Here is a 25,524-nt window from a genome sequence, read left to right as displayed (position 1 = left end):
TTCCTGTGAGCGCCATTTCTGGGATGCAGATTATTATTGCCAATGGTAGATGAGGAAGGGGGGGCAGGTGCTCCCATCTGCCCACCTGACTGTGTGTCCTTAGCCAACTCTTTCTAAGCTGTCCATGTCCCCTCTCCTCTCTTCTCCTCTCCCCTCTACCTGGCACACTCATCTCCAGCCCCGCTGCGCTCCCTCCAGTTTCTTGAACACGTGGATTAGCATTCCAGCCTCAGGGCCTTTCTCCTTGCTGTTTCCACTTCCAGGAACACTGTTCCCACATTCTCTCCTTATGCAGATCTCAGGTCAGATGCCACCTCCTGAGAGAGGTCTTCTCTGGCCTCCAGGAGAGTGCCGGCCCTGTCTCCAGAACTGCCCGGGTTTTCTCCTCCCCGGTGTGCTTTTGTGTGTCTTGCTGCACTGGACTGTGGTCCCGAGCCCTGTGTCTGCACACAGTAGAGGCTGGGAGACGCTGCTGAGTGAGTGAGCAGTACAGTGCTGAGCGCGACTCCGGGAGCAAGCGAGGGCCTGTGGCCTCGGGGCTCCCAGACCTGGGCTATAAGGGGTCCGCGGCTGGAGCAGTGGGCTCTCTGTAAAGCCCACCCAGCTTCCTGGACTCCTGAGCTCAGAGCTCAGCCTGCGCCATGCCAGGTGGACCCCGTGGCCCTCAGAACCTGTCGGGCCCTCCCAGTGAATTTTCTATTCCCCAAATAAAGACAAATTTATAAAACAAGAAGGAAAAGAAAAAGGGAAGCTGAAGAAACAACTATCCCTGGGCCTCCCCGGAGTGTCCAGGCATGGGGACTGCAGCCGGGGCTGGCCCAGCCCTGACAGCAATGAAGCCCAGGGTAGGGCCTTTCCCCTGATGGGGGCAAAGTGGGCCTGGGAGGCTCCTCGGAGCAGGGGGCTGGAGCACAGAGGGACAAGAGGCAGGACACCTGGGTGCTAGGCTGAGCTCTGTGGCTCATACACTGGTGGCCTCGGACACGGCTGTGCTCCTCTCTGTGCCTTATTTCCTCCTCTGTCAAAGATGCTTGGGCCATCCCACCCAGAACATTCTCTGATGCAATGCCAGGCACCCAGCAGAAGCTGGGCGCTTGGTTCCAGGGGTCCAAGGAACAGGTACCAGGGACTTGGCAAGGAGCAGGAGGGGACCCAGGGAAGTCTTGGAAGGCTTCATGGAGGAGGCATCCTTTGTTGAAGGACGCCTCGAGTTCTGGAAGGCAGAGGCAGCCCACACTGAGGCTCTGCAGTCTGGACCTTCCTGAGCTGTGCTTGCTGAGGATCACGCGGCCCTCAGGGGGAGCCCAGCCCTGGCCCTCCACGCGCGCCTACTGTGTCCTTTTCTCTTGTTGATTTGTAAGAACTCATTACAAGTGAAGTACGTTAATCCCTTTCATGACGAACATTTGTCATTTACCTGTTGTTTTGCTCACGACGGGTTTTGATAAACAGCATCATAAATATTTTTATGTTGGCAAACTTTCCAGCCTTTTCTCTCCTGGTCCTCCTTATCCAGCCCGTTTCCTGTCACTCTCTCGCAGGCCCTTGCCCTCCTGTGCGCATGCTGGGGCTTAGGAACTGTCTGAGCCTGGAAGTAAGTTGAAGCTTGTAGTAGAAGCGGACAGCCCCGTCCCGGGCCGGCCCGGCGGCTCCTCCCCACCCTGGCCATCTGCTCATTCCTTCCTGCATGGAGGGCTGCCGGCTGAGGCCCACCTGGGCCTTTGACCCTCTGCGGAGTGAGTTAGGGGCTCAGAGCTGTGGTGACGGGACATGTCCAGCTGGGTCACCTCTATAGATTAACTTGCTGAAACCCAGTCATGACCCCAAGAGATAGATGCCATTATTAATCTCATCTTATAGGTGAGAAAACCGGCTCAGAGAGATTACATGACTTGCCCAGGGTCACACAGGAAGGCACAGAAGCAAGATTTGAACCTGAGCCATTTTGTTCTGGAACTCATGCTTTCAGAGCTTCCTCAGCACCCCGTCACCCTTGGGACCAAGTCCAAACTTGTGGCAGTGACATCCAGGGCCTCTCAGAGCCTCGGGTTCTTCACCTGTTGTTGTAATGCCCTGGCCCCGGCACCTGTGTGCAGGTGCTCAGTGCGCCTTGCCCCCTGTCCTGAGGCTGAGGAGCTGCGCCCCTGTCTTTCTACACGCCCTCAGCCCCGAATACCTCGGATCCTGGACTGTGGGGCCGGCGGGACCAGCCCCCTTGTTTACAGACAGGCACAGGGAGGCTCAGGGGTGGGGAGGGCCGTGCCAAGGCCCCGTGTGTGCAGAGCAGACCCCAATCTGCGGCCTCTCAGTTCCTCTCGCTGTGCTGTGCTGCAGTCAGGCCCAGGCTGCCCTCACTGTGCTCTGCTACTCCCTCTATGCAGGTCCCCGCCCCCGCCAGGGTGAGGCTCTGAGGGCTCTGACCAGGGCTGGATCCAGCCTCTGGTAGTGGCTGGTTTCCTCCTGTCTTCCCTGCCCAGCAGGGCACCCCACATGGGCAGGTGCTTGCTGGTCCCTCTCCAAGTCCCTGGTGCTGAGCTGAGCCCAGCATTGAATAGGCCCTCAGGAAAGGTTGATTCATGAGGGAGGACCAGAGACGGACAGATATGTGTCCCAAGTCATACAGCAAGTTGGAGCAGAGCTGGGAGCCCCAGGAAAACCCCAAGACCCTCCAGGTCCCACGTGTTCCTGGGATGCAACAAAGTGCAGGTATAGGCCTGTGTCTGTGATGGCCACTGTGACCCAGGGCACCCAGGGACCTCTGTCCTCTGCTGCTCCCGGGGGCCTGGGGCCAAGGACACACTGTCTCCCTCCTGCCCCCACCCCCTGTAGAAGGATGTTCTCAAGATAAAAATACCCTTGGAAACATTCCCTACGGGTTGGCGTGACCTGTCATCCACCCTGGGGGCCAGAACCTCCTGCCCTGGCTTCACCTCAGGGCTCAGAGGGTAGATGTCCACCCCTCCTTGGGGTCAGTGCACCCAACCCCTGTCTGCAGGTCGAGGAGTGTGAGGGGCCTGAGGGTCGTGGTCACCTGTGGTTGCTGTGGCCAGCACTCACTGACACCGCCTGCCGGCTGGGGCATCCACATGGAGGAGCTGGGTAGCTGGGCCCCTGGGGGCGGAGCCCAGGGTTCCCCTGCCTCGCTGCTTGTTGGGTGCATGCGGAAAGCACCACACCAGCCCTGGGGGGGGGGGGGGTCCGGGATGCGCCAGCTTCCCATCCCGTCGGGAATCCCCATTTCTGCTCTCAGCTGCCCTTGCTGGTTGTCCGAGCTGGAAAACCCCTCTGAGGACACTGGGAGTACCTGGCACCTACCGCGGGTCTGCTGTGTGCCAGACACGGGGACAGGGCCTTGGTTTACCCTCTTCACAGCCTCCTAAGGTAGGTGGGGTCCACCCATTTTGCAGATGAGGAGGCCAAGACCCAGGGAAGGGCCTGCAGTGAGCCAGGGGGTGACCAGCCCTCAAGTGCGGGACTAGGGGCTCGCTGGCCCCTCCAGGGAGGGCTGCAAAGGGACGATGGTCATGACAGCTGCTGCCTCCCGGAGTCCCGCTGAGCCAGGCCTGGCACCCAGGGCTACCTCCCTCACCACATGAATTTCCTGGGGCACATCGGTGGGGAGGCCAGCAGGAGCAGGAAGCAGGGCCTCAGGACGGGAAGTGCTTGCCGTGCCCCCTTCTCCCGCCCCCGGTTGCCCGAGGATCAGGGAGCCTCCTGTTGGCCCAGGCCCTGCCCTTGCTTGCTGGCAGACTGAGGGCCAGGCCAGCCCGTCTGGGCTGGGGCCACCCCTCTGTCATGTGCAAACCCTGCCTGCCCTAACCTGCCCCATCAGGACTGTGCCCGTGAGCCAAGGCAGTGTCTAGTGAACTCAGAGGGCTGAGCTCACCTCGTGGACTGCTGCGGCCACTGCAGGGTGGCAGGGGCGCACCGGGCAGGGCAGCCAGAGTCCTGGGTTTTTGTCTCCCAGCTGCCACTCACCCAGTGGCTTTGTGACCTTGAGCAAGTCACTGCTCTGAGCCTCAGTTTCCCCCTGTGTAGAATGGAGCTAATTTTGCCTCCCTCAGGGGTGAGAACAAATCCGACTGGATCTGTGGGTCTGCAGCAAGCACTTTCCAGGCAACAGGGAGTCAGGAGTGAGGTTGGGAGAGCCGCCGGCAGGCCAAGTGAGCAACAGGAAGTTGAGGGGCAGGCTGCCCATCCCTCTTAGCCTTGCCCCTTCTCCCTAACCTTCTTTTGCTCCCTACTGTCCTGTGACACCGCCTCTGCTCAGAGTTCCAGCTCCAGGTGACCTGGAGCAAGTGGCTTAGCCTCTCTCAGCCTCAATTTCCCCGTCTGTCCACTGGGGAGAAGCATCTCTCCCCGCAGGTGGGGCTGTGAAGGTTGGAACAGCCAACACTGGGAACTGAGCAGGCTGGGCAGGTACAGTGTGGGCCCCCTCGAGGGGGAGGACGGATGATCAGAGATGTCCTGGCCGTGGAGGTTCCCAGCTGGGTGGTGTGGGTCTGTGAGGGAGCCTCCCTGAGCCTCGATTTCCCTGTCAGTTTTGAGAGTGGAAGGGCTGAGAGAGGTGTTGCAGGGTTCGCGGGAGCTGCTCGGGGAGTGAAGAGGGACGAGGAAGCAGGAGATTGAGGACTGGGAGTTGTGGGGTGAGAGCCTGGAGGGTGAAGAGGTACCACCAGGCCATCCCCTGCCAGAGTGAGCGGAGGCCCTGAGGGGGGAAGTGACTCACCCAAGGTCACCCAGCTTGTGAGAAGCAGAGCTGGGACTTGAACCCACATCTGTGTGCCTCTAAACCCACTGCTGTCGCCTACCCCAGGAGGCTTATGATATGGGGGTGACTCACTAACAGTTTCCTTGATCCCAGCCAGAAAAACCAGTGTGACAGTGGATTACAGCCAGCCTGGGCTGTGAAAGGGTGGGGCTTCATGGCCCCAGTGGCTGGGAGGTAGGGGAAGTGAGAAGAGGATCTCAAGTTGGCTTGCCTCTGGGAATTCACAGAGCCCCTTCCCACCACATTCTCTCCTGGTCCTCACAGCACACTGGAGAGGAAAGCAGGGGACCCCTTTGACAGATGGGAAAACTGAGGCTTGGAGATTGTAGGCACCACATAGGATGTGTGTGTGCCCAAGGCAAGTCTCTGACAAGTTACCAGTGTGCACCCATCCATATAGGCATCCATCCGCCCATCTACTCATCTGTTCACCCAACTACCTCATTCATCTATCCATTCATTCACCTATGCATCCACCCACTCACCCATCCACACACCCAGTTACCCATCCATCCACCCACCCTTCCAGCCAACTATCCATCCATAATCCACCCACCCATTCATCCGTCCATCATTTGTCCATCTATACATCCATCATCCATCCATCCACCCACCCACCCATCCACACACCCACTCACCCATCCATCCATCATTCATCCATCTACTCATCCATCCATCCACCCACCCGTCCATCTAACTATCCAGCCATAATCCACCCACCCATTCATCCGTCCATCATTTGTCCATCTATACATCCATCATCAATCCACCCACCCACCCACCCATCCACACACCCACTCATCCATCCATCCATCATTCATCCATCTACTCATCCATCATCCATCCATCCACCCACCCGTCCAGCCAACTATCCATCCATAATCCACCCATCCATCCATCCATCATTTGTCCATCTACACATGCATCATCCATCCACCCACCCACCCACCCATCCATCCATCCACACACCCACCTACTCATCCATAATCCATCCATCCATCCATCCATCCATGCATGTGTTTCTCCATCCACAGCTGGGTCCTGTGGTTGGCATCAGGAAGGCTCTGCAGGTGGTGGCTAGGAGCACAGGCTGGGGGCCCGAGTTCCTCTGTGGTCTTGGGAGAATTATCACATTACCTACCTCTCTGGAATGGGAACAGCAATAGTTCCAACCTTGTGTGGATTACGTGAGTTGTGAGGATTACATGAGTTGACATCTGTAAAACAGCTACCACAGCATCTGGCGTGCATAGGCACTTGGTTGTTATCAGCTGTTGTTTTCTCTGGGTACCTGTCCTGTTCTGCCCTTCTCTGATCCCGAATGGTGGTTAAGGACAGGCTCACCTACTGCAAAGGTATAGGGCATCAGAGGTGTGGGCTGGAGATCCCCTCTGCCTCCCATGGGCCCAAGCAGAAATATGAGTTCTTGTGGAAATTTCTGACTTCTGAGCCCCTCCGAAGAGAGGGACACCATCGACAGTAACTTGGCTTTGCTCTGTTAACTTTAGGGGCTTCCAGTGACTGATTCCTCTCTGCCTGGTGCCTGGGAAATGGCAGCCACTGCTAATGCAGCCTCGAAGACAGCCACTTGTCCGCTCAGCTTACTTAGAAGATAGGATTCAAGAGGTAAGATTGAGGTCACTGATGTGCACCTATCCATCTAGTCATCCATTCAACGAAACACTCATCTGTGCACCCACTCACCCACTTGTCTATCTCTTTATCTACCCACTCACCCATCCACCAACCTGTTTGACCTCTCATTCATCCATTATCTATCCACTGGTTCCACACATCTCCACATTCATCTGCCATCTATCTATCTACCCACATACCAACCCATCCAGCCATCTTTCCATCTGTGTATCCACTTATCTCCCAACCATTCACTCACCCCCACCAGCCTTTCATCCACTCACCCAACCACCCATCCATCCTTCCCTCCACCCATTCATCCATCTATGTATTCGTATACCTGCCCACCCATCCATCCGCCTATTCATCCACCCAACCCATCCAATCATCTTCTACCCACCTAATCCATCCATCTCTCTGGTTACCACCCATCCACCCATCTGCCAGTCCTGTTTATCCATCCTTATGCTTGACCACCCACCTCTGTATATATCTGTTTCCTCTTTCATTGATCCATCCATCTCTTCACCCATCCCTCTATTTGGCTGCTTATTCCTTCATCCTTTTGTCTGGTCAGTGAGCCTATCCCAGATGCCTTCTCTGTGCCAGGCTGCATCAGCCTTTCTTGGCCTCTGAGGAGGGCCAGGTGTGGGGCCTGGGCAAGACCAACTCTCACACAAGGGAGAAAGCGGCTTCTGGTCCTAACAGGAGAAGCCTAGGGCCAGAGACTCCAAAATCCCAAAAGGGCTTCATGGAAATGGTGGCCTTCAGCTGGTCCCTGATGGATGGGAGGATTTTAAATATTCCCTTTAGCTGCCATTTGGCAGTTGGACCACGTGGAGTGGTGGGTCGTCACAGCAAAACCTGTCAGGAGCCTGTTGCTGTGTTCAGACAGGCGTGGGCTGGACAGGGGGGTGGCTGTGGGTGAGGGGATGGTACATAGCTTCTCAGGGGCTAAAATACACAGGGCCTGGTGAGGGAGTGGATAAGGGGGCTGAAGGAGAGGAAGGAGACCAGGCTTCTGGCTGGGGCGACTGGGAAAGTGGCCAGGCTTTCAAGGGACCCCCATGAAGACAGGGAGGAGGTACGGAGGGAGAAGGAAGGGGGGCGGGGAAGAGCATAGTCAGGGAGAGGGGGAGAGGAGGAGGAGGGGAGGGGTGGGAGGGGAGGCCCCGCGGTGCTACGGACATCTGGAGGGAGGCTCTGCGTGGGGGTGGGGCCGAGGCCTGTGAGCTGCCAAGACAAGGTCCCCTGCAGGCTGCTTAGTGGGAGGGGATCCAGGAAGTAACTGAGGGGAGTGAGGAAGGAGGGGGTGTGGCCATGCTGTCCACAGGGCTCCTGTTGGGAGTGGCTGGAGCTCCGGGGTCTGAGGAAGCGGGCTGGGCGGCAGCCTGGAGCAGAAGCCTGCAGGGTGGAGCAGGCTGCCCGACTGTCATGTGGAAAATGGGGATAATAGTCATAATGTTGTTGTGGGGATTAAGTGAGTTCATTAGCGCTCTTCGCACAGGCCGGCTGGCAGCAACTGCGCGGTAGTACTGATTCCTATGCTCGTCCGCTGAAGGGGCCCCAGAACCCCCTCGGGCCTGTCTTTGGCCCTCCACTGGCCCTTCTAGTCAGTGCTTTTTTGGCATCTGAGAATGTGGGCCAGGCATCGCCCTGGTCTCCTCCCGGATGTCACTGAAACCTGAGGTGCCCGGAGCTTCAGGGACTGGGCACGGGGTGTCCTGCTCCATCCGGAGGCCCCTCCCAGGGACTGTGGGGCCGCACCCTCGGATCGCATGGTCGCTCCTCTCTAAAAGCCCCCAGCCCAGGCCTGGCTGCCGTGGCTGTGTCTGCAGGCCGTGGCCAGCAGGGCTGTGACAGCTCCGCCGCCTCTCAGGGACCCTGGGTCTGTGCTCTCCACTGCCTGTGCTCTGCCCGCTGGCGTGCTTCGCTCCCGTCTCCGGTGTTGGTGTTGCCCTGTCCAGCCCAGGTAGTGTGCTCTAACGCCTCCCCCCAGCAATGCCTGGGACCCCAATTGGCCAGGCTCGGGTTGGCTGACGATGGTCTTAACTGTGGTCCTCACCCTCTCGTCCCAGCCCATAACTTGCTTTGTGAGCCGGCACGAGTCTCAGCCTCAGCCCTCCGACCTGTAGAATGGGAGCCGGCCTCCTTGCTTGCTAAAGCCTCTTCTAGCAAAACGAATTCTCGGATCCCATTTCTCATCTGATCCCCCCATGTGCACCCACTGAGCACGGGCCACACAGGCCTGCACACCGCTGCTGAGGAGGCTGTCTCACATTTCTTAAATCAAGCCCTTAAAGACTGCACAGCTGTGGGGCCCTCTCACCACTCTGGTGTTTCTGTGCACGAGTGTCCCTGGGACGTTTGGCAAGTTTGTGGTGCTGGGGTTTCTACTCGTGGGTCCTCTTCTGGGTCTTTCTTTGTGATACTGTATTCACCAAGAGCCCGTGAGGGGTTCCCCACACCCCTAGTGTCACACACACATGCATGCACACACACAGCAGAATGGGGCACGAGAGGCTGAGGGTGGACCGACACCCGGGGTCCAGCTCTATGTCTGTTGCCTACTTTCTCGGTGACTTTGGACGAGTGACTTGGCTCCGAGTTCCAGTTTTCAGCTCTGAGAAACAGGGATTGGGGTGTGAGTGTAACATTGTTGATTTTCTCTGTGTGGTTTTAAGAGGAATGTTAACAGAAGAGGGTGTTCCCAGGCTCCTGTGATGTGGTCTGGGTGGGTCTTGGGTGCCCAGCTCAGGCAGAGGCGCCCGGAGTCGCTGCATTACCCCACCTGCCCGGCAGCCTCGCACCAGGCTGGGCTCTCTAGCTTTTTGTTGTTTTTTTGTGAGGAAGATTGACCCTGAGCTGATACACGTGCCAATCCTTCTCTATTTTATGTGGGATGCGGTCTCAGCCTGGCCTGATGAGTGGTGCCGTGTCTGTGCCGGGGATCCCAACCTGTGAACTCTGGGCCGCCAAAGTGGAGCGTATGAACTTAGCCACTATGCCACTGGGCTGGCCCCAAGGGCTCTCTGGCTTTTGATTGTTGCAATTCTGTTCCCTGCAGGCCTCGACCTGCTCGGAGCCCCAGCTGGAGCAGCCAGGACCCTCTGGATGTCCCTCAAGGCCTCCAGGCCACACAAACCCGCCCCTTGCCATCTGGCGGCCTCCCGCCGGCATCTGAGTACCCCAGCCCTGGCCACCTCCCCCTGTAGGGTCCAGGAATCTTGGGCTGAACCATCTTCCCAGCACAGTGCCCGGGGTCCCCACCACTGCCGGCTCCCTGCCTCCCGGCCAGGCAGAAGCAGCATCCACCATTACGGCCTTGGGCTTCAGCTCCTCAGGTCCATGGTGAGGTGGTCAGCTGGAGCAGTGGTGGGGGGAGGATGACAGCATGAGGAGAGGTCCCCGCAGAGCCTGGGGTCCCATGGTGGGAGACCTCCCGTTGGACAAAAGTGGTTCGAATCTCAGGTCTCTTGCTTATTGGCTGTGTGGCTTTGGGGAAGTCACTTAACCTCTGTGAACTTCCATTCAGAGAGCAGAAGTGACAATAGCAGCCCCCTCCTCGGGCTGCTGGGAGTGTGACCTCAGAGCATCTGCTGATGTGTCTGGCCCGCTTGCCTCGTGGGCGGTGAGCTGGTTCACTCAGGCGGTGAGAGCCGAAGCAGCGTGTCTGTGCCAGCTCTGGCAGTGCAGCAGCACCCAGCGACTGAGAAGGACCTGGGGGGCGCCACAGCCTGGCTGGTCACGTAGGCTTCCCCCTCGCCCGTCTCCCAGGTTTGGAGCAGGTGTCAGAGGTCGTGCCCCTCTGAGGCTCCGGCTGCACCTGATCCCAGAGGCCAGGCTGAAGTGCAGCGCTGCCGCCTCCGGCTGGGCCACCGTGTTTCAAGCCTCCGTAGGCGGCTGCCTGCTTCCTTGCTCCTGCCGGCCTCCCGGGACTTTCCCCTCCGGGCCTCGAGGGCTCCCAGCCTTGTCCAACTCTGACTTTGTAGTGGCACCTGATGGGGATTGGGGGTGTGTGGGGTCCCCGTTGGTGGGGAGGAGCATGCCTGTCGCCTCAGTGCCCTGGCCAGGCTTGCTGGCTGGCTGGGGCCTCCCCCTCCTTCCAGCCCAGCCCCGGTGAGACTGGCTGAAGTCCTGAGCACCCGCAGCCCCGATGCTAAGGGCCAGATGGCCTCAGTGCCCACAGGGCCAGGCGGGGCCATGTTCCCTGCCTTCAGATGCCTCAGCCTGGCACTGGCAGGTGGGCTCGGAGCCAGCAGGGCACCAGGGGTGGGGCGGCCGGCAGTCTGTGCGTGCCCATGGCCGCCTGTGGGAGCAGGGCTTTTCTGGCGGCGGGTGTGCTGCTGTGGGTGTGCCCAAGGACTGTTCCGTGTGTGTGAGAGTGTGCGTGGTGGGCCGACGACCGTGACGTGGCTAGCACTGCCCGTTGCTCTCGTTAGGGCTGAGGAAGGCGGGGCTGGGGGAGCCCCTGGGCTGAGGTCAACCGGTCAGTGACTCCCCAGGGCGCCGACTCATGGGCCCCCTCCCAGCTGCTGCTGGACATGGGCAGGCAGAGGTCTTGGCGTGCGGGTGCTGACAGAGGGCGCACTGGGGTGGAGGGCCTGCCTGCCGGGGGGCTGTGGGGCCCCACTCGGGGTGTCCGTGAGGGCAGGCCCTGTCCTAGGCCCTGCGGGCGAGTGAAACAGCAGTGAACAAAGCAGCACACTCCCTGGCCCAGGGAGCCAGTGGTCTCGTGGGGGGGTGGAGGGGGGAGTGCAGCATTATTGCTGTTATTATTACTACAGTTATAGGTCAGAGGTCGGTGCTGTGGGGGGACAGTGGGGACTTGGGCTGGGTGTCCCATCTTCCGAGGGCACCAGGAGACCTCTGGAGATGCTTGTGTGGCATTGCAGCCAAGGCCTGAAGGAGGTGAGGTGGCGGGAGGATGCCTGGGAGAAGAGGTCCGGGGCGGGGGCGCAGGTTTGAGGAGCAGTGGGTGAGCCCGGGGCGGCTGGGAGATGAGATCCACGGGGTCTCGGGCTTTGCTCTTACAGGCCCTGTGGGTGCCAGCAGGAACTCTGGCTTTGAGCAGAGGACAAGACCGGCTCCCCTGGCTGCTGTGGGCCTGGGTTGGGGCAGGGGCAGGGGTGTTGGTGAGGCAGCTGCCATGCTGGTCCAGGTGGGTGATGACGAGGACTCAGGCAGTGAGGATGGGAGAAGGAGTTGGGTCCTAAATATATTTTGAAAGCAGAGCCCGTGGTGTGGGAGTAAGAGGAGGTGATGAGTCCAGGATGTTGGCCGGAGCTCTGGGAGGACGGAGAGCTCCTGGGAGGCTGGAGTGGCAGTTATCCAAGCTGAGAAGGAGGGTGAGGGGCTGGCTTAGGGTGGGAGGGAGGATCAGGACCTCCTTTGTGGGTAAGTTGGGATTGATAGTTCTGCCAGCCATGCCCGAGGGCCCTGGGTGGGGTTCAAGGCATGGGCTTGTGTGGCCCCTCCCCCAGCTCTGCTGTCCCCTCTATTGCAGGAGCTGAACCCCCCGAGAGGGCCTGGGGGTGAGCTGGGGTCCCCCCGCCCCCGGGATGACTGCAGCTGGCCGGGCCAACCCCTACAGCATCGTGTCATCAGAAGAGGACGGGTTGCACCTGGTCACCATGTCAGGTGCCAACGGCTTTGGCAATGGCAAGGTGCACACGCGGCGCAGGTGCCGAAACCGCTTTGTCAAGAAGAACGGCCAGTGCAACATCGAGTTCGCCAACATGGACGAGAAGTCACAGCGCTACCTGGCTGACATGTTCACCACCTGCGTGGACGTCCGCTGGCGCTATATGCTGCTCATCTTTTCGCTGGCCTTCCTTGCCTCCTGGCTGCTGTTCGGCATCATCTTCTGGGTCATTGCTGTGGCCCATGGTGACCTGGAGCCTCCTGAGGGCCACGGCCGCACGCCCTGCGTGATGCAGGTCCATGGCTTCATGGCAGCCTTCCTCTTCTCCATCGAGACGCAGACCACCATTGGCTATGGGCTGCGCTGCGTGACAGAGGAGTGCCCGGTGGCCGTCTTTATGGTGGTGGCGCAGTCCATCGTGGGCTGCATCATTGACTCCTTCATGATCGGCGCTATCATGGCCAAGATGGCCCGGCCCAAGAAGCGGGCGCAGACTTTGCTGTTCAGCCACAACGCCGTGGTGGCACTGCGCGACGGCAAGCTGTGCCTCATGTGGCGTGTGGGCAACCTGCGTAAGAGCCACATCGTGGAGGCCCATGTGCGGGCCCAGCTCATCAAGCCGAGGGTCACAGAGGAGGGTGAGTACATCCCGCTGGACCAGATCGACATCGATGTCGGCTTTGACAAGGGCCTTGACCGCATCTTCCTGGTGTCACCCATCACCATCCTGCATGAGATTGATGAGGCCAGCCCACTGTTTGGCATCAGCCGGCAGGACCTGGAAACGGATGACTTTGAGATTGTGGTCATCCTGGAGGGCATGGTGGAGGCCACGGCCATGACCACACAGGCCCGAAGCTCCTACCTGGCCAACGAGATTCTGTGGGGCCACCGCTTCGAGCCTGTCCTCTTCGAGGAGAAGAACCAGTATAAGATTGACTACTCACACTTTCATAAGACCTATGAGGTGCCCTCCACACCCCGCTGCAGCGCCAAGGACCTGGTGGAGAACAAGTTCTTGCTGCCCAGCGCCAACTCCTTCTGCTATGAGAATGAGCTGGCCTTCCTGAGCCGTGACGAGGAGGATGAGGCGGACGCAGACCAGGATGGCCCCAGCCCTCAGGCTAGGCACGACTTTGACAGAGCCCAGGCCGGCATCAGTGGCACCCTTGAGCAGCGGCCCTACAGACGGGAGTCAGAGATCTGAGCCGCCTTTGGCCAAGGTGCAGCATCCGCCCTACCAGGGGGAGGCTTGGCGTCCCCGGAGGGCTCCGGGCTGGAGCAGAATGGGCCAGGTGCCCCGGTTGCAGACTCAGTAGTGTTCTAGATGTTTTACGTTTCTTCACAATGGCCTTGGAAGGTTGGCAGGAGTGGGTGGCTGGGGCGGGCAGCACCCAGCCTCAGAGGCCTGAGCGGGGGCAGGGCAGGGAGGTGGCCTCCTGGGGGCCAGGCCACAGGAGCCAGGGGCTTCTGCCTGGGGATAGAGCTGCAGCCTGCCCGGAAACAGCTCAACAGCCATCCAGCCTCTGTGGGCCGAGGCTGCAGGCTGCAGGGCGCCTTCTGGGTTTAACTTGGGGAGAAACACCGGGTTTTGACTTTCTCAACTTTAGCTTGAGTGAGGCTGTTTACAAAAGAAAAAAATTAACGTGATTGAAAAAAATTTTTTGGAGGTAAAAAGAGGACAATTAGAATTCCATTGGTCTGCCGGGATGCAAGCAGCTGGATGGAAGCTCCAGAAGGTTCCCAGAAGCTGGATGGGCCTCTCCTCCCCGAAGGCGGCCGGGCGGGGTGTGTTTGGGGGTGCTGGGTGGTGCGGCCTGCGGGGCAAGCACAGTGCTCACCGTGCTTCTTCATGCTCACGGGCGGTGTAGATTCCGTCTGTGATCGCAAAACTGAGACCACGTTAGTGATGGTAATAAAAGCTTTCCAGTGTCATAGATGTGGGGTGGGGTTGGGAAAAAACCAGTTTGAGCTTTCTAAGTTTGACTGTATCTAAGAGGTGCATCTCAGGGCCGGATATGGGGCCGGATATGGGACCGGCCTGCCGTGGAGGGTCCGCCCTCCCCCCCCACCCCCATTCTCCTGTTTTTCTTCTCTCTCCTTTGCTGCCCAGTGTTCTCTCCCCTTTCCACAGTGAGGGGCAGTTGGGAAATGCAGGGGTGGGTGGCTCCATGGGAAGGGAAGCCTGTTCCCAGACTCGAAGGGGAAGGATCAGCGCCATCCACCCGGGGCCTCAGTGGGAGATGTGCCTTAGAGCCCCCGAGCCACCAGGCTCCAGTTGTTTTGGTTTTTACTGGACTCACCCATCCTTCCCGCTGCGCCCAGCTCCGCCGCGGAGTCCTTGCCACCCCTCGGTCTGCAGAGGCCAGGCCGACTTGGCTCTCCCCCTGCACCCGGGGCAGCACAGGTGAGCAGGGGCGGGGGTGGCGGCAAGGACTGCCCTGCGGCTGAGCTGCAGAGAACAGCCTTGGGAAAGGCCCCGAGCAGTCAGTGAGGTGCCGGGAGGGGCACGCGCATACAGGCACCCTGGTCAGGAGGTCGAGGCTGCCCAGCATGGGCTTGTTCTTGGCAGAGGAGACAGCGGGCAGGGCTGGACCCTGGAGGGAGCTGGGGTCCTTCCCTGGACAGCCAAGAATGTTGTCCCTCCAAGTGACCAGGCCCGTCAGGAAGTCAGTAGAGTACCCGTGTCTCCCCGGCCTGCCTCCCAGGCTGCTCCAACCGGTACCCCTGAGACAGCTCACAATCAGAGGGTGCTAGGGACTCTGCCTCAAGTGGGGAAACTGAGGCAGTGTGCAAGGTCATGCAGCAAGTAGGTGGGGTTCAGGAGGCCGAGGGAGGCCCGGGGCCTGGGCTGGGGCCTCCTGCCCCTCCCCTCCTCCTCCAGCCCTCATGGCAACTGGAGACCTGGCCCTGGAGGGTCTGGCAAGGCTCTCAGTCCCCTCTGAGAGACACCTCTGCCTGAGCCTGGAGGTAGGCCTGACTCCAGGCGCAGGCCCTAGCCGCAGCCCTCACCCTGATTTCTGGCCAAGAAGACTCAGCGCGAGGCAGGCCGAGGCAGCCCTTCCTCAGAATGTGCTGGGGACTGGCTGCTGGGGCTGGGGTGGAGTCCGTGTGGGCGCTCACCCACCATCCCCTCCTAGAGCGTCAGGCTGACCCAGGGAGGGACGAGGGGGCCTTGGTCACTCAGGGCTGGCATGCAGACCTGCGCTGCACTCTGCCCAGCAGCCAGAGATCCTCCAGGGCCTGGTGGGCCAGACTTCCGCTCACCCCATCCAGAGCAGAGCCCTGGGCCCAGGATCCCCAAGGCCCTGGTGCACATCTGCTCGGGTCTGTCCCCTTCCCAGGCCTGCACCAGGCCCTGTCGGGGAGCGGTGCGAGCTGCCCTTCCTCTCTCGCCAAAGGCAGGTGCTGCCATCTCAGACCCTCCTGCCCTCTGCTTTCCTCCCTGGATTTGTTTGTTTGTTTATTTATTTATTTATTTATTGCTTGTGCTAAAGACCAAAATCGTCTTCCACTTTAGTGCACTTGAAAACGGGAGGGCGGTTGGGAGGAGCCGAGCGTTTGCAGAGGAGGATCCTGTGGTCCCTGGGGAGTGTGTGCGTGTGTGCCACGTGTGCCCGTGTGTGGAGAGCATGTTAACCCACTGTGTGTGTGGTATGCTGTGTGTGGCGTGTGTGCTGAGCACAGGTGAGTGTGGAGCACTTGTGCACATGTGCGTGCATTTGTGTGGCTGGTGAGTGTGTATGTGTGTGTATGTGGTGTGTGGTCTGTGTGCCGTGCAGGGTGAGTGTACTAACCTGCTCCCGCCCTCGCCCACCTGGCAGTTTCTCGACAGCCCAAAGCAGGAGGTGCGGAGGTCGAAGTGGCCAAGGACGTGGCGACGGCACCTGACCCCCGGGACGCTGAGCTGCTTGTATGGGAGAAGTGTGAGTGTGAGTGTGCACGCACCAGTGTGTGGAGCCGCCATTTGCGTGTGAGTGAAATGTGTGCAATTACGGCTCTGCCTGTAAGTGAACGCACGTGTGCCTTCATTGTACATGGGGGTGTTGTACAGATGTGTGCATACGATGATCTCTAGATGTGTGAGTCTGGGCCGACAGTACGTATATGTGATATGTACATACACACATGCCCAGTTCTGTGTATATTGGCACGAAATCCAGAGGGGTGTGTGTGTGTCATATATGCGGGCGTTGGTTTAAATGTTTACCGGGCCGTGAGGCTGGGCACACACACAATGATGGACTCTGGCTGTGGACCCTGGCAGTAGCCCCACTGGCCCTCTGCTCTGACCATGTCCATGTGGGCGTGCACAGAGCCCGTGGGCCAGCGTGAGGCTCCCACACACCTGGGCATGAGGTGACATCCACACGTGTATGTGAGGACACAGCATCCAAGGTGATCGCTTGCACACAGATTGCGTGTAGGAGGCCGTGTGAGCGCGCCCTGTGAACAAGGATGTCCATGTGGTCATTTGGGCGGCAGCTGCGCCAGGCTCCGTGAGTGGGACTGGGGTCTGCCTCCTGGGGGCAGTGCGTGTGCGCTTGTGTGAGCATGTGTGGTCCCAGAGGTGTGTGCATGAAATGTCAGTGGGGGTGGTGTCCATGTGCACCCCATGTGTGCCTTCCGGCCGCCCCCGTGCCCACTGGTGCTGTGCTGCAGTCCCTGCCCGCTGTGCGTCCCCGCGGGGCGAGGGGGGCCCTGGTGGGCAGGAGGCCCCTGCACAGGGGTGTCTGCCCTCCCTGAGGCCACAGAATGTCAAATCTATTTTAAATGAGAAAACTGGAGAATTTTCATGTTATGTCCAATACAGAGCGTTATCTAAAGACATAGGCCATGAGACTAGACGACATTAAATGCGTTTGATCTCTTTGCGTGCCACCGTGTGCAGGTGTGTGTTTGAAAGTCCCTGCCTGGCTCCAGTGCATGCCGGGGAGCTCATGTTCCCTCAGCCACCACGTCCTCCAGCGATGCGGCTCTTCAGGGGAAGGGGACGTGGCAGCAGCTTGGGGTGAGAGGACAGGATGCAGCCTCCTCACAGACCCTGGCACACGTAGCCGCAGTCCCCTGTGACCGCACATCCTCTCCCACAGGTGCCCGAGTGTGCCGGACCACCCTCCAGTCCTGGATGTCACACCTCCCCAGGCCTGTGACCTCGGGGCCACTGCCTTGTCCTCCCTGGGCCTGTGCCTCCCCGTGCAGGCTCGTGCTGAGTGCGGGAGGCTGCAGCCCCTCCCGGCACTGGCAGACGGGGGAGGCCTCCAACCAGATGCAGCCCTGGTTCCCACCGCTGTGCCAGGCCTGGGTGGGGTGTGAAGACCCCTGCTCCAGCCTGGCGGGGCGACTAGGAACTGGAGGGCTGTTCTCCCGGCTGAGGCTGGGGGGCAGAGGGCAGACAGTGCTGCTGGCAGGGGTGTAGCACGTGCAGGAGGCCACGCACAGCCCGTTCTGGGGAACGGAGAATTTCATCTGTTTCCGGGGCTTGGGCTCCAGGGTCTCAGGGCTCCTGGCAGAGGTCCACAGGGAGTGAATTCTTTCCTTTGCCCAAACTATGTCCCTATGTGGAGAGCTCCTCTGCATCAGTGAAGGACCCGGGGTACCTGCACTCTGTGGGGTTCAGGCGAGGATTCCAGACCCAGGACCAGAGGCCTGGGTGGTGACGGCGGAGCAGCGGGCGGGGGCGCTGGGTGGTCATGAAAGCTTCTTGGCGAATGTCCCCTTGGGTTGGACCTGGAGGGAGGGAGGACCCTGGAGGTGGTTGGCTTGATCTGGGGCAGCTCCCTTCCCCTGGCCCTGGAGCCCTCCCTGGGACCCCAATACCAGCCTCTAAGCCAAGTGGGGCTAGAGGGTCGTGGCCTCCCCCATGCCCCAGAGTGGCTCCCACCGCGCTGGCAGGCCGGGCCCGGGTAGCGTGGGTCAGTCTTTGTTGCTCAAACTTCCCATCGGGGAGCTCAGGACTCTCTTGGTCCCCTGTCCTGCCCTGGGGTGGGGGGGGGGGTTTGGGGGTGGAGCCAGCGGAGGTGGAGGGGGCACCACGCGGCCGCTCAAGGTCACCGCTGGGAGACAGCCCAGGCCTGACTCCAGGTCCGTGCGTGTCCTAGTGGTCCGCTTCCCCTGCACTTGCCTGCCTCCCCAGGACTGCGATGTGTCCAGTTCAGTCTGCTTTAGACGGCAGAGCCGGTGTGGGGGCTTCCGGGGGAGGGTTGGTTTGAGCGCCTGCTAGATTGAGGTTTGAGGTGTCTAAGATGTGGGTTTACCTGTTTCAGAGGAAATAGTTTCAAGGACATTAAGGGACTTGCAAAGTCACTGGGAGGGTAGTTATCTGAGCTGGCATCTGAGTCAGGCCTCAGGCCCCCAAGCCCTCCTGTGGCCTTCATGTCATATCATTTGACCCAGATGCCGACGCCCTCCCAAGCAGGAGGGACAGCCCAGCCAGGGGCCTGCCCTGGACTCACCCCCAGTTTATTCTTCCCAAAATCCGACTCCTGTGGGGGGGCCCCCATGACTGGAGAGGGAGTCACAAATGGGCTTCTCTTCTGTGTGGAGGGGCAGAGCAGAGCTGCCCGTTTGTTCCCCGGGGGAAGTGGGGGCCTCAAAGGGCACACCCCATCCTACTGCAGCCCACCGTCTGCCAAGCACCAGAGTGGAGTCAGGCCTTGTGACCCTCTCCCTGAGACTGCCCTGGCTCCCTGCTACACTGAGAATAAGATGCCAGCGGCCTCCCCGGCCTCCGAGGTCCTGCTCCCTCCAGCCCTGCCGTGCCGGCTCCTCCTTTCCCTCCCGCTCCTCCGGCCCTTTTGCTTCAGGTACCCTGTCTCCCTTTGGTGCCTTGAGTACACCACACTTTTCTCCCCATGCCAGGACCTTTGCACATGCTGTTCCCTCTGCCTGGAACCCCCACCCCTCGGATCTGCCTCGTCACCCTCCCTGGCCCAGTGTCGAGAGCACCAGGACAGCAGGGGTTGTCATCTCCTTCATTCGCTGCTGGTCCAGGGCCAAGAGCAGGGGACAGTGTGTGCTCCCTGCCCACTTGTCTAGTGGGTGGTGTGCTGGTCCTGTGGGCTGCCACCCGGAGAGGGGTCTGCCAGCCTCCCTAACCTCCAGCCCCTTCAGCCCCTTCCCACTGACCCAGCCACACCGAGGAGAGAGCCTCCCAGCCTGGGGGCAGGGGCAGCTGAAGTAGAACTGGGAATGGCGGTGGGGGGTGTCCTTCGTGCTGCAGGGGATTTGAGCCCACTGAAGGCTCTGGGTCCCCTGCCCTCTTTCCTCCTCGGTGCTGCTAAGGAAACACAGAAGGGGGCCCTCCCCACCCAAGGCTAGACTGGGACCTGGAAGGCCTGGATTCTGGCCTCTGCCCCTTAAATGTTCGTGACTGGCCATCTCTGGGCCTCAGTTTCCCTGTATGAGAAGTGGGAGCTCCAGTCCTTCCTGCAACATGTATCTGTGACCTACCGCTGTGCTGGGCATTGTTTCGGGCACTGGGGCCCTGGTGGAAGCAGGACAGGCCCAGCTCCTGCCATGGGGCTTTCGTTCGCGGGGCCCGGGGGGACAGATGTTGCACACACGTCTCAGGGTGAGTCCCCCAGAAGCAGAGGCTGCACAGGGGATGGTGTGCACACAGTTCACTGGGGGAGGCTCTGCGGGGAGTCGAGGGGGAGGTGCAGAAGCGGGAGAGAAGCAGAAGGGCAGCCGTGGGTCCAGTGACGTCTGGCCTGGCCTGATCCTGGGGGAGCTCAGGAGCAGGAAGAGCACCGAGGACCGCCCCACATTAGCGGCTGTGCTTTTGTACCTTCAGTGTCAGTCCTTGGCTGCTGCCACCCCAGGGAGTGGGGAGGTGCAGCCTCTTGGCCACTTTAGGGCAAGGTGGCTCCTATCAACCCAGGACTGTTCTCCAGAGAAGGGGCACCTGAGAGCCATTAGCAGCGGACACAGCAGCTGGGGACCTGGGGCTCCTCCTGGTAAAAGGGTCGGGTGGGGCACAAGCCCGTGCCTGTGCACCAACAATGACAATACAGTGCGATCCCTGAGTGATAGTGGGACAGATGGGGTGCCATGGGGGCAAAGCCAGGGGAGGCCTGGTTGGAGGGACCGAGGCGAGTCCTCCAAGGAAGTGACATTTCCTCTGAGAGCTGAGGGATGAGTAGGTGTTTGTCAGGGATGAGGGGAGCAGCTTCCCAGAGAGAGGGGCCAGCACAAGTAAAGGCCCTGGGGTGGGAGAGAGCACAGGAGTACCCCATGCAGGGCCCGCCCGGTTCTTGGTATGTGGCCTCTCCCAGGCCTGGCGCCAGCCACGCGGCAGGCATCACCTCCTGGGACGGCGGGCTCCCGTGAGTGGGGACTTTTGTCCGCCTTGTTCCCGGTGGGCCTGGGCACCCAGAACAACCACTGCCCGGTGCCCAGTAGGGGCTCAGTCAATCTTTGGCTGCTGCCGCAAGACGTAAGAGAACAGGGAAGTAAGAGGTCAGTAGAATGGACGTTGGCCTGTCCTGGGAGGGGCCTGGGGCCTTGCCGCAGGGGTCGGGGGGTGGGAGTCGGGGCTCTGCACAGGGAAACCCTGGCTTCGGCCAAGCCGCTGCCCAGAGGCTCCTACAGTTCCTGTGCTGCGATCTGCTTCTCAGAAGGACATTTTGAAACACATGAAACAAAACACAGGTTGCAAAGGAAATCCGTTTTCCTGAATCGCCGTCGTCAAACCACCGACGAATACTTTGTGGCACACCCGCCGCCGACGGGAGTCCTGCGCGCCGCGCTGCTGCCGGCCGCCCCCGGGGAGGAGCTTGGCCTGGCTGCCAGGGCCCCGCGAAGCCGGGGTGGCCGTGCTGCCCGCGCGGCCTCCGGCCATCAACTGGGGGACTTGCACAGCCTCGAGGCTGCGCAGTGTGCGGTCGTGAGGGTTTCCGTCCGGTGCGCCGGCCCAGGGGCGGTGCAGGCTGCGCATGGCCAGCGCTCGGAGTCGGCTCGCGCTGCTGGGCGGCCGGTGAGCGCTGTCTGCAAAGGCCAGGTAGTCACCAGCTCCGACCTGGTGGGCTGTGAGGTCTCTGCTGAAGCCGCGGCTCTGCTCCTGCTGAGACGAGAAAGCAGCGGGAGGCGCCACCGCGCGGACGGGCGCCAGGAACCTACTAGCTGTTCAGGGCTAGTGTGTGCCAGGAAACCTCACTTACGGAGCCTGAAATTTGAATTTCATATCATTTTCACTTGATGTGAAATATTACCTTTTTTTTGATGTTTCCCCCCCAGTCATTAAAAACCACAACCCTGGGCCAACCCTGGTGGCCTGGTGGCTAATTCCTTTATGCTTCACTTCAGCAGCCTGGGTTCAAGGACCCACACCGCTCGTCAGTCAGTGGCCGTGCTGTCCCTGTGGCTCACACGTGAAAAGTGAAAGATCTGCAACAGATGACAGCTCAGGGCAAATCTTCAGCAAAAACCCCCCAAAAGACAACAACAAAACTTCAAACCCATTCTTAGCTAGAGGGCCATACAAAAACAGGCTGTGGGCTGTGGCTGCTGTGTCAGGATCACCCAGCGGCTTCTTTGACCTTGCCTCGCTGGGCCTCCCTTCCTGGCTCAGCTAGCCTGGGGTGGGCCTGAAGTGTGCTGTTCTTTTTTTTTTAATTTTGAGGAAGATTGGCCCGGGGCTGGCATCTGCTGCCAATCCTCCTCTTTTTGCTGAGGAAGACTGGCTCTGAGCTAACATCCGTGCCCGTCTTCCTCTACTTTATATGTGGGACGCCTACCACAGCATGGCTTGACAAGCGGCGCCATGTCCACATCTGGGATCCGAACCAGCCAACCCCGGGCCACCGAAGTGGAAGGTGAGCACTTAACTGCTGCGTCAGCCGGCCAGCCCCTGAAGTGTGCTGCTCTAACAAGGCCCCAAGTGATGCTGTGCGCTGTGGGGTTCCCACTTTGAGAACCACTGTTCTAGGTCTGGGGAGAGGGCCTGTAATGCCAGGGGACGGAGCCCAGAGGTTTGTGAGTTAAGGCCCCAGCCCTGGCTTTCATCTCTGTTCCGGGTGGGAGAGTAGGTGGCTGGCGTTCCCTAAATAGGTGCCAAGCTGTGGTAGCCCCTTTCTGATGTAGAAGAGGAAAAAAAGTCTTTTTCCCTCTACCCTCTTAGGTTCTCAGTCTGGGGCCCTGAAAATCAGACCGACAAAGCACAGATTAACAAGAGAAAAACCAAGAGAAGTGTATTAACATGTGCATGGCGCATGCACATGGGCGAGCTCAGTGATAAATAACTCAAAGGATGGTGAGAACTTAGAAAGCATCTCAACAGCATTTCAGAGAAGGAAACTGAGCTTCAAGGAGCAGAAGGAATGGGCCAGCGCTCCAGCGGGCTGCTCAAGCCAGATCTCTGCCCGCAGTTGTGACGCCCCTTTCCGTCCTTCACGCCTGCTCGAGGGCAGCTCCCTGGCTGCTTCAGCCTCCAAAATCGCTTTGGAGCCTGGCTGTGTTTCTCCAGCCCACTGCCACTGTCATCCCTGACCTGGATGACTGCAGGTTGCTCACCTCTTGCCCTTCTCTGCCTGGGCAAACCTTTAGAGTCCCCCGGACTTTGGGGCTGGGAGGCGTGGGCCCCCTGACCCCGATGGGTCTGTTAGGGTCTGCATGGAGGCTGCTCCCGCAGGCTGAGAATTCGGCTAGACAAAAGGAGTAAACCACTCCTCCCTGAGTTACTCTTCCAGCTGCAACCCTTCCCCGAGCCTCAGTTTCCCCATATGCAACCTCACACACGAGGAGTGGTGCTCTCTGATGGCCTGAGCTCTGGGCCAGGCTGTGTGGGTCCAGTGTTCCGGTCTCTTCCTTCCCCTTCCTGGATCAATGAATGCTGAGGTCAGCACTGAGGCCAGGACCGTTCTTACTCCCTGCTGAGGTTCAGCACAGAGGCTGAGCTGAGCTGCAGCTCTGAGACAGCTTTGGGCCAGAGCAGGGCCCCCAGGTCAGGCCCTGGAGCAGCACAGTTGCACAGGTCGAATACTGCACAACCCCAGAGGTGCCATTCACAACCCACATAGCCATGCACAATAGTGGCAACCTCTGAGGCCTCTTGCTTCTTCTCGCTGCCTCAGGGCTCCAGAGAAAAGGTATCCATGGGCTCAATGAGGAGGTGTCTACAGCACGAGTGGAACATGAGTGTGGGATGGCAGGGGCACAGAGAGGACTGCTTCTGTAGACACCAACCACTTTTTTTGTGAACCCATTGACTGGGTAGAAAATGTTTGAAAAGGTGGTACAGCCTCATACCAACAAACACACACACACAAATCCACACATGCATACACACAACTACACAGGCAAGCTCATACACACAAACCCATGCATGCACTAAACACACACGCGTATAACAGTATATGGAGTATTACACAGCAGTGAGAAAGAATAGCCCCTGATGCATGCGACAGTGCGGATGACTCTCACAGACACGCGCTGAATGAAAGAGTGCAGACACAGAGGGTGCCTGTTGCTTCGGTCCATCCATGTGATGCTCTAGAACAATCTACGCTGACAGAAGTCAGGACAGTGGTTGTCTGTGGGGAGCAGGTGGGGGACTGAGTGTCGGGGGCAGAACTTACACTGTTAGAGCAGGTGGCTGGATTTGGGCTCAGAGAACAGGCAGCGCCTGGAGCAGGAGGGAGGGTCTGACAAGGGGCGGGCCTGTGTCCATGTGTCCTGCCCAGCGGAGAGCGGGCTTCACAGCTAAAGTTCGGAGGTGAGGGACTTGTCTGAGGCCACAATGTCCTGCCCTTCCAGCTGGCCATGGTCAGGAGCTGTCACCCTGGGCACAGAGCTTTTGTGGGGCAGACAGAACAGGGCGAGGAGGCTGGCGGACCAGGTAGGCTGGGCTGGAGCGGGAGGCGGAAGGTGAGCTGATGACCAGAGGGGTGAAGAGGGGCACCTGGAGTTGGGTGGGCCCTCACTGAGGCAGGAGGGGCTGGGGTTTGGTGCAGGCGAGGGGCACATGGCATTTAAGACCCTTGCTGTGTTGAGACACTGATGAGGCTGCCGGCCGTGGGCTCTGGCCCTCCCAGGAATCCCTCAGCACAGACAGGTGCCCCCACCCCATCTACTCAGAACCAGCCCCAAATTGCTGGGTCCCCTTGGGAGAAGCCCTGGGGCCAGACGGGCCAAGGCGTGTCTGTGAGCTCTGCTGAGCAGCCCTGCTCAGGGTATGAGTGAGCCCAGCCCTCCCAGGGACAGGCCCCTGTGGCCCAACCGGCTAGGAGGTCCCCACCCGTGGAGTTCCAACCACAGGGGACCAGGCTGGGCTCATTTCTTGAACCTTCTGCTGAGCCTCAGAGGCAGTGTCCTGCTGTCTGCCAGCCAGGTGGCCCCCGCTCAGAGGCAGGGATGGTGGGCGTGGCTTTCATTCATTCAGTGGGCCCACGCTCCCTCCGTGCCTGGCCCAGCAGTGATGAATGCTATGGATGCTACAAACCCGGTGGGTGACAGAGAGTAAGAGCAGTCAGAGGGGCCCTCAGGCCGGCCCTGAAACCACCCAGAGAGCGCAAATGGGCTCTGAAGACTGACTACTGGGTGTGAACCTGGCTTCCCTTGTCACTCATTCTGTGCCCCTGGCCCAGGAAGCCTCAGCTCTCTCCTCTGTAAACAGGCTGCTGATCACAAAGCAGTGTGAGGGCGAACTGAGGAAGAGATGGGGCAACGCGCAGAGGGGCTGCGTGAGCACCAGCCCTCCTCTCTCGTCACTGTTCTGGGACAGGCACCCCAGGAGTGGCAGTCTGGGCTGGAGGAGCAGAAGGGAGCTCAGGGTGGCTGGACCGGTCAGAGACAGGACAGAGTCCAGATGGGAGGAGGGACGGCCAGAGCTCAGGATGGGCCCCGCTGACTCCAGGTGTGGTGGGAGCAGGGAAGACCTGTGAAATGGTGGACTTCTTAAGAAGGGCACTCTGTGCAGGTAGTGGCACAGCCAGGCCAGGTGGTGGCGGGAAAGCGGAGGGAACTTGGGCTAGGCAGGCTAACAGGGGGGAGGGGGGCTGGCTTAGGTGGCTCCATGTGCAGCCTGGCTGAGGGGGCCCACGAGGGCACGGAGGTATCTGGCTGATCCTGTTGATTCTGTGTGAGCCGCCAGGTGGATGCGGAGGACCACGGGAGGAGCCAGAGGGAGGGCATCTCTGGACATTTTAAGATGCCGATAAATGGCCCAGCCACTGCGGAAGTCAGTCTGGCAGTTTCTTACGAAGTTAAACATACACTTACTATAAGATCCGCCATTGCACTCCTGGGTGCTGCTCCAGAGAAATGAAAACTCATTTTCACACAAAAGCCTGTAAGTGGTTGTTTATAGTAGCTTTGTTGGTAATCGCCCAAACCAGAAAGCTACCCAAATGCCCCTCACCTGTAAGTTGGAGACGCGACGGAACCCTCCTGAGCTGTGAGAAGAAACAAATGTCGACACGTGATGTGACACAACCCAGCCCGAAGACACACTGCTTAGTGAAGGAGCCAAACCCCA

General features: G+C 59.8%; 1 protein-coding gene across 6 annotated transcripts in view; it reads left to right on the top strand.

The window, feature by feature from the left end:
* KCNJ12 (potassium inwardly rectifying channel subfamily J member 12) overlaps positions 1 to 16,922 on the top strand; it is a 40,042-nt gene extending 23,120 nt beyond the window's left edge. For 3 of the 6 annotated variants that reach the window (XM_014832322.3, XM_070482189.1, XM_070482190.1), the window contains 2 exons: positions 6,280 to 6,397; positions 11,913 to 16,922. In XM_014832322.3, coding sequence (XP_014687808.1) covers positions 11,968 to 13,257 — 1,290 coding nt within the window. In that variant the 5' untranslated portion in view covers positions 6,280 to 6,397; positions 11,913 to 11,967 and the 3' untranslated portion in view covers positions 13,258 to 16,922. Of the gene's footprint in view, positions 1 to 3,357; positions 3,382 to 6,279; positions 6,398 to 7,787; positions 8,379 to 11,912 lie in introns of those variants that run through there. The other 3 variants (XM_070482191.1, XM_014832324.3, XM_070482192.1) reach the window with 3 other exon arrangements.
* The last annotated feature ends 8,602 nt before the right edge of the window (positions 16,923 to 25,524 follow it).

This window comes from Equus asinus, chromosome 13 (assembly GCF_041296235.1).
Source record: "Equus asinus isolate D_3611 breed Donkey chromosome 13, EquAss-T2T_v2, whole genome shotgun sequence".
In the NCBI taxonomy this organism is placed as follows: Eukaryota; Metazoa; Chordata; class Mammalia; order Perissodactyla; family Equidae; genus Equus; species Equus asinus.
The sequence above is the reverse complement of the archived record's forward strand: the minus strand, read 5'-3'. Positions and strand labels throughout refer to the sequence as shown.